The following is a 10,412-nucleotide window of genomic DNA, read 5'->3' on the forward strand; positions in this document are numbered from 1 at the left end:
GTCCCCCTCTAAGGCTTCTTCTGTGTCCCTTCGTCGTCCATGCTAGGGGCCGAGCAAGACCCAACCCACCCAGCACCACCCACAAAGGCCGCCCAAGGCTCCCTGGCCGGGTCTCAGAGGCTGTGTCTGCTGCTGGGTTGGGGCACGGGGCTCCTGCAGAGGGCGGCCCCACTGCCCCCAGCCCCCTGTCCCGTGCCTGCGCCTTTGGGGTAAGCACGCTCCTCTGCCCCAGTCCCACCCAAGCTGGGCTCCTTGACCTTGAGGGTCTCGGCACAGAGGTGGTAGAGCTGCCACTCTGCGGGGCCCTGCCCCAGGCCTCCCCATCCAGGAGCCCCCAGACTCTGTGAAATCTGGGCCTGGGCGCAGGACAAGTCTTAGGCATCCACCGCGCAGCCGAGAAGCACGTCAGAGTGGCTCCTCCTCCTGGCCTACTGAGGGGTGGCCAGAGGCCCCTCAGAAGGGGACCCCCAGGCAGGGTGAGCGGGGTGAGGCCCCAGCAAAGTGGCCAGAGAGCTGGTCCAGGGCCAAGGCTGTGCCCACTGCCTGGGGCGGCCTGGCCCCGGAGCCTGGCGGAGGGCCGAGGTGAGGACACCACCCCTCCGGCCCGGGCGGCCCCCGAGGTCTGGGCTCTGCCCGTCACCGCCAGCCCCAGGCTGGGGCGGGGCGCTCTAGCCCAGCGGGGTTCGGGGTCAGGCCCACCTGGACTCCAGCCTCTCCCCAGGTTGGGCATCCCACAGCACTGCCGATTTTTCCAGGTCCCCTTTGCCAAGACCCAGGTGACCACTGCCAGGCGCCTTGAGGTGGCATGCACAAGGGTGGTGGGAGGTGGGGTACCGAGAGGAGCTGGCAGCTCTTGAACTTGGCCTGGGGTCAGGTCAGGCAGGGGGCTCCCGGGCAGGGTGACCCGGGTTCCCACAGGCCGCCAGCCACAGCCCCCGCTGACTCTGGCCCCAGCACAGCCGGCCCTGTCGCCTCTGGGGCACACTGAGAAACGCTGGCTCTGCTGGTTCCGCTCCTCAGTGGGTGAGAGGCCAGGACGGGGGCAGAGGGGGCAGAGGGAAGGTCTGTCCTGCTTCAGCCCGGCTGCAGACACAGGGACGCCTGTGCCACGAGGCGTGCAGCCCAAGCCGGTCGTGGAGCTCTCGGGGACCGGCCTGGGGTTGCCCAGACGGCGCTGGGGTGAAGCTGGGCGCTATCAAGCCAGGCCCCGCGGGCTGCAGAGGGCTCCAAGACAGGGGTGGAGGCGGGACAGGGCTCAGGGGGCAAGTCACCAGGCTCCCCTGCCAGCCAGGCGTTCCTGGAGGATGGGAGGTGGGACACTGACGTGCGGGTGCCGGGAAGACCTGGTGGCTGAGGGGCAAGGACAGGGGTCAGGGGCAGGGAGGAGGTCCTCCAGGCACCAGCGGGGTGGAGAGGCATGGAGAGTCCAGGGCAGGGCTGAGCAACCCCACAGGATGGCCAGGGTGAGCTGGAGGGGCCAGGTGAGGAGGCCCTGGTTGCTGGCACGGGGACTGAGTGGGGCGAGGGGGACAAGGGCCCAGACCCAGAGCCTGTGCTGGCCCGCTGCTCCCTGCTGTGACTCCAGACTGTAAGCGTGCGTAAGCGTGTGATGGTGTGTATGCGTGTCCATGTGTGAGTACCCGTGTGTATGAATGTCCGTGAGTGTGCATAAGCGTCCACGTGTATGTGTCCTTGAGTGTCCATGTGCGTGTGTATGTGTGTGCGTGAGTGTATATGAGTGAGTGTCCTTGAGTGTCCATGTGCACGAGTGTATGCGAATGTGTGCGTGAGTGTGCATGAGTGTCTGTATGAATGTGTGCGTGCGTGGCCGTGTGAGTACCCACGTGTATGAATGCCCGTGAGTGTGCATGAGTGTCCGTGAACGTGCATGTTCATGGTGTGTGTGAATGCCCTTGAGTACACGAGTGTCCGTATGCATGAGTATGTGAGTATGAATGTGTCCGTGAGTGTCCGTGAGTGTCTGTGAGTGTCTGTGACTGTCCGTGAGTGTCGAGTGCCCGTGAGTGTGTATGAATGTGTGCGTGACTGTCCGTGTCTATGAGTGTCCGTGAGTGTGTATGTGTGTGGATGGGAGACAAGGTGGAGACAGAGGCTACCTGCCCTCCAGCCTCCTCTTCCTCCCTGATCCAGGGAGGACAGTCCAGCTCTGGTCACCATGGCAACAGCCGCCCCTCCTGCCCCCAGGGCAGGGTGACCTTGTGGGGCTGTGCAGGGCCAGGAAGGGTTGTTTCCAGGGTGGGGCGGGGCTGCAGCCCCCGGGGCAGATCCAAATTGCTCCCCACACTTAGGAAACACCTGCCTAGAGAAGACACGGGAAGCCTGAAGAGGCACCCGGCCCCCCTGCAAGGCGGCCCCTCTCTGCAGAACGGCCCGCTGGACGCGGGGGGCTCGCAGCACGCTGGCCTGAGCTGCAGGCATGCCCGGGGTGGCGGGGGGCCGAGGGACCAGGCCCGACTTCTGCCCGGCCTCTGCCGTCAGCGAGGTGGCCTGGTGCCTCAGCCGAGCCCCACTCCGGGAGCTCCTCCCACAGCCACAGGAGTGGCCCCAGCTCTGCTGCCCGTAAAGTTGCTGCCCTGGGCCAGGCCCGCCTGTGGGGCCCAGGGTTATTTTTAAGGCCCACCGGATGGGCCTTCCAGGAACCAGGAAAAAACAGGCAGGGCTTGACAACCTACCCTGAGGGGATGTGGCTGGAAGAGGGGTGTGGATCAGACCTGCAGTGAAGAGCTGGCCTGGGGTAACTGACCAAGGGCGGTGCGTGGGGCAGAAGGGTGAGGGGCCCTTGGCACTCAGACCTGGCTTTACCTTTCTGTGTAAGGAGGGCAGAGGCCTCACATCTGGGAAAATCCCTCAGAGCCTCCACGTGCCAAGCTGAGAAATAGGGTGGGCCATGCCTGCCAGGACGATAGAGACAGAGGAGGTGTCACTGGGCGGGGTCATCTCAGGCCTACTCCTGGGGACAGACAGGACCTGAAAGAGGGCCCCTGCAGGACATCCCCTGGTAGGGAGGGGGGTCTGGCTCCGTTCTGACCCTCAGGGATTCACACTGCACGCAGGACACACACACCACAGCACGTCTACAACACACAAGAGTCTGGAAGAGACGAAGGCTCCGAGTAAACCTCCCTCTCAGGAAAGAGGCCGCCTCCTGCCCTCTCCTCCACTCCCAGACCAGGCGGGAGACCCCGCCCCACTCCCAGAGGCCCCAGGGGCTTCCAGAGGTGGCTCAGCCCACCTCAGGGCTGGGGCAAGAGACACACACATCGCCCCTTTCTGAACGAGAGTGAACCCTGCTCTGAGTCTGAGGAGACTCAAGGTCTTCAGATCAAGACTCCGGAGCTGGCGGGGGCAGGGGTAGCCCTCCTACCAGGTTGCCGGCCTCCCAAGCCTGACTCCCCAGGTCAGGACACCCAAGGCACTCACATGGGGGGCTGGAGGCCCACGGGGAGGCCACGGGGGGCTTTGGCCCCTGTTGACAGGGTTGGAGTTACCCTCAGAGTTACATCTTGATACCGAGACCCAGGACACGCTACAGCACTCCTTCCCTCCCCAGCCCAGGGCAGGCCATGGGTCCAGGGACCTGCAGCAGCCTGACCCCAGGAGGAAGACCCTGTGGACCACGCACTGGTCCCCGAAAAAAACCCACAGGAAGATGGGAGTCTCTGGATTCCGCTGCAGAGGTGGGCACCCTGCCTCGGATTTGACCCTGTGAGTGGCCCTTACCAGCCTGGTGGCAACGAAGCGGTGTGACTTGGGGCAGGCTGGGCATGCTGAGGGAGCCAGCAGGCTGGCAAGGGCCTCTGAGGCACATGCTTGGAGGGCACGCCTGAAGGCAACCTCTGGGGGGCCCAGGGATGGGGCTGCAATGATGTGACCCCAGCCTGGCCCCCAGGGGCCACGCCGAGTACCTGCAGTGCCAGAAGGACCGGCACCTAGACCTCTTGGCTCCCCCAATCCTCAATCCTCTCTGGATGGCTGTGGGAAGCAGCGGGCGTCCTGGGCTCAGCCAGGGGGGCTGCTCACACCTGAGCTGCTCAGGCCGGTGGTGACCTTGGGCTGAGGACAGCAACCCGTGGGGCCGGATGGGTCTGTGCTGTACAGAAGGCGGAGAACGGGCTCAGGTCCAGGCCACGGCCGTGAAGACCTGGGCTGATGCCAGCCCTGACACAGGCGGTCAAGGCGGCCTCCCTGCTAAGGTGGACAGCAACTGGGCCTGGTGGGCAGCCAGGTGGGTGGAGCGCAGGGGAGGGCCCTGCAGGCACGGGGACAGCAGGGCAAAGGTCCCCGGGGGCAGGCACGGTCAGGAAGGCCCTCGGGCTGCAGGTGTGAGGTCAGGCCGAGTGGGGACTGTAGCCCGGGGTGGGCAGGACAGAGCCTCACCCCAGGCGGGGGTTTCGAGTCCAGGGACGCGGCCGCCGGGCGGCGCTCCTCGGGGGCGCGGACTGCCCAGGGGGCACGAGCACAGCCCTGGGCACCGGAAGCGGACTCCCGACTCCTGCGGCTCCTCGCAGCCCAGCCGCTACATTCCCTGCGGGGCCACCGGCCCCGGGCCGGTCTCGCCGGTGACCTTCCCAGCGCGGCCTGAGGAGGGGCTCTGGCCGCCTGAGGAGGGGCTCTGGCCGCGCCCCGCCCGGGCGTCGCCATTGGCTAGGCCCCTTGCCCTTCGCAAAGGCAGGCTTCCATTGGCTCCTGCGGCCCCGCCCTGGCGTCGCCATTGGCTAGGCCCCGTGCCCTTTGCAAACGCGGGCTCCCATTGGCTCCCGCGGCCCCGCCCCGAGCGCGGGAGCTGCGCGGGCGTGGGCACCCGTGTGCGCGCGGAGGAGTGACGCGCGCGCGACGCGCCCCGCCGCGCCGTGCGCCTCCGCGGCCTCGCTCCCGCCAGCTAGTCCCAGCCGGTTCGCCGCGCCCTTGGTCTGCCCCGCCCACCCCGGAAGGCTCGCCGCCGCCCGGGCGGAGGGGGGCGGGGCCAGGTTTGGCCCGCCCCCGCGGAGGGATATGCGCGGCCGCGGCCCAAAACCCCGGGGCGCGGCGGCCGGCGCGTGTGAGAGGCTCGGCCTGCGTTGCGTCCGCGCGGTCCCCGCGGGGCTTTGCCGGGCACTGTGCCGCGCGGGCGGCCTCGCCCGAGCTCGGAGACCGGCACGCCCTACCGCTCTCCGGGTCGGGGCTCCGCGCGGTCCCGGGAGGCCGCTCTCCCGCGTCCGCCGCCGCGCGGGGAGCCGGGCCGGGCGAGAGGCGGCGCGGAGACCTGGAGCCGAGGTCCGCGCCCGGCCGCCGCCCGCGATGCTGCTCTCCAAGTTCGGCTCCCTGGCACACCTGTGCGGGCCGGGCGGCGTGGACCACCTCCCGGTGAAGATCCTGCAGCCAGGTATGCGGCGGCGGGGTCTGGAGCGCACTAGGGTCGGCGGGCTGGGGGCCTGGGGCTCACTAGAGTCGGGGGGGCCGGGGTCTGGGGCACACTCGGGTCCGGAGGAGACCGGGGGCTGGGTTCCCCAGCCACCCCAACCCTGCTTGTGGGTTCCCCACAGCCAAGGCGGAAAAGGAGAGCTTCGAGAAGGTGTATCAGGTGGGCGCCGTGCTGGGCAGCGGCGGCTTCGGCACGGTCTACGCTGGCAGCCGTATCGCTGACGGGCTCCCGGTGAGTCTGGCCGCCGGGCACCCGGGATTCTCAACCCGCGCGCGTCGTTGCGTCCTCGCGGGCCTGACCACTGGTTCCCTCTCCCCAGGTGGCCGTGAAGCACGTGGTCAAGGAGCGGGTGACCGAGTGGGGCAGCATCGTAAGCGCAGGCGGGGGCGCCGGGCGGAGCGGGGGGCGCCGGGCGAAACGAGGGGCACGGGAACCAGGTGGAGCGCGCTGACCGCCGTGTCCCCTAGGCCGGCGCGGTCGTGCCGCTGGAGGTGGTGCTGCTCCGCAAGGTGGGCGCGGCCGGCGGCGCGCGCGGGGTCATCCGCTTGCTGGACTGGTTCGAGCGGCCCGACGGCTTCCTACTGGTGCTGGAGCGGCCCGAGCCGGCGCAGGACCTGTTTGACTTCATCACGGAGCGCGGCGCCCTCGACGAGGCCCTGGCGCGCCGCTTCTTCGCGCAGGTGCTGGCTGCCGTGCGCCACTGCCACAGCTGCGGGGTCGTGCACCGCGACATAAAGGACGAGAACCTGCTGGTGGACCTGCGCTCGGGCGAGCTCAAGCTCATCGACTTCGGCTCGGGCGCTCTGCTCCGCGACACGGTCTACACCGACTTCGACGGTGAGCGCCGTCTCCTCGGGGAGGGCCGAGGGGCTGGCGACTGTTGGGGCCGCGCGCCGCGCCGGCTCGCTCTCGAGCGCGGCCAGAGTGGGCTCTCGGGCCGTTGTGTCCGGTGGGTGGGGGCGCGGGGTGGGCTCTGGACTCCCTTGGCCCGGCTGGGAGCCCGGCGCCGCCGTGAGGCTTGTCTCCGTGCGCGCGCGCGCGAAGCGTGGGGGCGCAGCGCAGAAATGCCCGCATTGCGGAGCCGGGGAAGCCGGGGCTCCCCGCCCCTCCCGTATCCTCACCTCACATCTGTTTGTTGTGAAACCCGAGCCCGAGCTCACGTGACCCGCCGCCCGCGCCGGGCCAGCTGCGGGGGCGGGGCGCCCGGGAGGCCCCGCCCGCCGGGGTTTTTCCAGGGCGAGAAGGGGCAGGGTGTCGTGGCTGCCCAGTCCTCTGGCTCCGCCTCGGAGAGGGTCAGCTGCGGAGAGGGTCCGCCGGGAGTGCGGGCGCTGCGTTCGTGTGCCTTGCCGGCCGCCGCTCCGGGGCGGGCGTGCTAAGTCCCGTGTGACCTCCAGGCACCCGCGTATACAGCCCCCCGGAGTGGATCCGCTACCACCGCTACCACGGGCGCTCGGCCACCGTGTGGTCCCTGGGTGTGCTGCTCTACGACATGGTGTGCGGGGACATTCCTTTCGAGCAGGATGAGGAGATCCTCCGGGGCCGCCTCTTCTTCCGAAGGAGGGTCTCCCCAGGTGTGTGTGGGGGCTGGGCCGGCTGCAGGGGTGGGGGGCACGGCGGGCCTCGTGCTTATCCTCTTCTCCTCCTCAGAGTGCCAGCAGCTCATTCAGTGGTGTCTGTCTCTGCGGCCCTCGGAGCGGCCCTCGCTGGACCAGATTTCTGCCCACCCCTGGATGCTGGGGGCCGAGGGGGGCACCCCAGAGAGCTGTGACCTGCGGCTCTGCGCCCTGGATACCGACGACGGGGCCAGCACCACCTCCAGCAGTGAGAGCTTGTGAGCAGGGCCTGCGCCTGGCGGCGGGGGCCGGAGGGACCCCCTGCCCTGACCAGGCTGTCTGCTCCTTTGCGAAAGCAGTGATCTCTGACCCCTGGTGACCTTTGCCTTTGGCACCAACCCGTTTCCTTTGCTTTGAGTGCCTTTTCCAACGCTGCTCTCACGGGACTTGGTTTTCTCAAGCTCTGTCTGTCCAAAGACACTCCGGACCAAGCCAGGTCCTGCCTGCCCACCGCCGGCGCTTGCCGAGACCGTCCCTCTCCTGTGCCACTCGGGAGCGGGCCCTGACCGCCCGGCACCTCCGCGTCTGATGTGGGGGACCAGGAGCACTCCGAGTCCTGTGGCCTCATCTCACCTGGGCACAGGGCCCCTGGTGACCCCCCCCCAACGTCTTGGTGTTCGCCTGGGCGCGACTGCACAAGGAATGCAGCGTTCAGGCCTTGCCGCCCGCCCACCCGATGCGCGTGCGCGTGCAGGCGTCTTATTTATGGGGTGACCCCGAGGAGGGTTATTTATTGTTTAATTTATTTGTCAAGGTTTCTCCCTCCCAGCAGCCCTACCTCCTTAAGGCCTGCGGGCGGAGGAGGGGGGTGGCTGTGCGTATGGACCCCAGGCCCCAGTCCTTCCTGTGTCTGTCAGAAGGTGGGCTGGTACAGTGGCTAATTTAAGGGGTGTGGGTGACCCTGCCACCTCGAAGCCCTGCGCCAAGGGGGTGGGTTTTAAATTATTGACATTGTACAGTCTGCTTGTTGGCTCTGGAGGTTGGGGGTGGGGGGCAGAGTCTCAAGCCTTTAATTTATTTCAGCAGCTGTGTGTTTGTGATCCCGGTGTGTGTAGGCACTGTGGATAGGGGCTTCTTTCAGTTCAAAAGTGAGATGTCAGGAAATCATATTTTTTATACAGGTATTTCAATTAAATTGTTTTGTATTATACGGACGTCTTGTGTTTTCTGGGCTACTCTGGGGTAAGAAGGGAAGAGGTTTGGGGAGAAGGGGCCTCTGCACCCCGCGTAACACTCTTCACTTTTTTTCTGGGGAAGATGGCAGGGTGGGGGGCCCAGGCGCTTCCCTCCCAGCGTTGGCCTCCCTGCCACCCTCTTCTCTGACCCCCTGCACCCTGGGGAGGGGGTAACATGGTGTGCCCTCAGGGCCCCTGAGAGAGGAGCTGAATCTGGGTGGCGGGAGGGTCATTGGCAGCCCTCATTTGGAGCCTTGTCTGGCAGTGGCCCCAAGAGGCTGGAAGGGGCTCTGAAGGATGGGTAAAAGTTTGCCAGGAGACGGAGACTTTCAAGTGCAGAGAATGCAGGTGGCCGTGGTTGGGTCTTGGCCTGAGGTCCAGGGGGAGGTGGTGGGTGGGAGCTGTGGCCAAGTCCAGGTGGAAATGCGTGCATGAGAGTGTGGGGCCAGGGGGCCCGTGGAGGGTCTGTCATTCCCTGCCCTGGGCACCCCCCCATGAGAATCCTCTGCCCGGGTAGTGAGTGGGGCACCAGGGGGCCAGTAAGGAAGCTGTCCAGACAGTCCAGTGGGGCCAGGCACACGGCCAAGAGCCCAGGGCGCAGACCCAGGTGTGCAGCTCACATGCCTGCTGGAAGGCCCTGGGAACAGACCTGGGCCAGAAGCGTTCTGGGGTCAAAGGTTAGAGCAGATGTGAGAGGCTGTAGAAAGTGAAGCTGGAAAACCCTTCTGATGGGCAGGGATGGGGGCTCCTGGCTGGGCCATTTAGGGACTCAGTGGCTCTTCGTGGCCTGCCTGGGGCTGGGGGTCTCCCCGGGGTCTGCTCCTGAGGCCAGGCATCCTGGGGGGCCATCCAATGTGGGTGGATGCCCTGGAGACTGCCCACATCCTCCCAGGCCCCTCCCAGGAACAGGACACTCAGGGTGGAGGACAGGCACCCCCTCTCTGGTGACAGTGACCCCATGTCACCATGCTCCTGGTCCCCACTTGCAGCAGAGGGTGTTGGGCTGGTCTTGGGCACTGCCCCCCCACCCCCTGCCATTTACATCCCATGCTCCATCAGTCCATCCACTGGGCACGGGGACCAGTCCAGCCATGGGGAATGGGAGGCACCCCCCCAATCTAGTCGCCACGTGCTGCAGCCAGCTGAGAAGGCAAGGAGGCTCCCAGAATCAGGGGCCCACTTGCCAGGCCAGCCTGCGCCCCTGGCGTGTGCAGGCACCCTGCAGGGGTGGGGTTTGTCCTGCTGGTCAGAACTAGGCCTGTCCATCGGGCCTGGGACAGGGAGAAGGGGCTCCTCTGACCCAGGGCCTCTGGGGACCAGAATGAGGCTGTTCCTGCGGGCAGGAACCCCAGCCCGCCTTGAGGCTGCTGGCACCCTGGGTGTTGTGCACAGCTGCCAGCTCGGGGGCTTCTCCCTGCGGCCCTGCTCTAGAGGCTGCCCTGTCCAGGGGCTCTGCTCCCCCAGGCTGGTCCCCCATCTCCATGCTTTAACATTTCGGCCAGTTTAGTACTGAGCCTCCCTTAGAAACAGCTCACAGCTCGCCCTCGGGGGCTTCCCTTGGGAAGCATGGAAGCCTGGCCTGCCGTGCCCCCCCACCCCAGTGGGCGCTGACTCAGCTTCCGAGGAAGAGTCTGGATGGCAGGTCGAAACCTACCCGCCGCAGCTGGCCGGGCGTCACCAAGTTTCTTTCCTCTGCCACGGGTCCTGAAACGAAACCTTGGCTTGGCTTTGGTGCCCCAGCTGCTCAGAAAAGGGAAGTGGTCCCAGGCAGGCCCTCTGGGTGTCCAGACCCTGGCCAGTGGAACCCCCATGCTGCAGAAAGCACAGAAGGAAACTTGAAGGGAGAGACTGGGCAGCCCCCGAAGCGGTACGGAGGCTAGACAGGCAGCAGCGAGAGGGCCGCCCATCCGCCTGCGTGACCCTCGTGAGCACCGCAGCTGGGAGGGGACGGGGGTTGCTGAGGGAGCAGTGCTGGAGTGCAGGCCGCCTGGGGTCCCGGGTGGGCACCAGGGGTGGGGTTGGCCAGGCCGGGCGCTGGCCCCAGTGCACAGGGAGGGATAGCTCGCTGGGCCCAGTTCATCCCTGACCCACGGCTGTGGCTGGGGGTGCAGAGGCCAAGCCGATGACATGCCGGCCTGGGGTGTTTCTTGGGTCTGCCCCTCCACAGAGGTCTCTGTGAGGCGGCGGGGTGGAGGGGCTCTG

General features: G+C 67.0%; 1 protein-coding gene across 1 annotated transcript; it reads left to right on the forward strand.

Moving 5' to 3' along the window:
- The first annotated feature begins 4,304 nt into the window (after positions 1–4,304).
- On the forward strand, positions 4,305–8,185 carry PIM3 (Pim-3 proto-oncogene, serine/threonine kinase). The gene is made up of 6 exons (XM_069581801.1): positions 4,305–5,383; positions 5,544–5,653; positions 5,742–5,792; positions 5,890–6,259; positions 6,817–6,993; positions 7,070–8,185. The coding sequence occupies exons 1-6, from the start codon at positions 5,014–5,016 to the stop codon at positions 7,255–7,257; spliced, it is 1,266 nt and encodes a 421-aa protein (XP_069437902.1). The 5' UTR covers positions 4,305–5,013; the 3' UTR covers positions 7,258–8,185.
- Positions 8,186–10,412: the final 2,227 nt, after the last annotated feature.

This window comes from Ovis canadensis, chromosome 3 (genome assembly GCF_042477335.2).
Source record: "Ovis canadensis isolate MfBH-ARS-UI-01 breed Bighorn chromosome 3, ARS-UI_OviCan_v2, whole genome shotgun sequence".
NCBI classification, from domain to species: Eukaryota; Metazoa; Chordata; class Mammalia; order Artiodactyla; family Bovidae; genus Ovis; species Ovis canadensis.

What these genes read in the sequence shown, in the direction of transcription:
- PIM3 (XM_069581801.1), top strand. Translation starts at nt 5,014, where the DNA reads ATGCGCGGCCGCGGCCCAAAACCCCGGGGCGCGGCGGCCGGCGCGTGT. An exon ending in GGTGAAGATCCTGCAGCCAG is followed by an intron (nt 5,384 to 5,543) that starts GTATGCGGCGGC and finishes GGTTCCCCACAG; the next exon opens with CCAAGGCGGAAAAGGAGAGC. An exon ending in TGACCGAGTGGGGCAGCATC is followed by an intron (nt 5,793 to 5,889) that starts GTAAGCGCAGGC and finishes CGTGTCCCCTAG; the next exon opens with GCCGGCGCGGTCGTGCCGCT.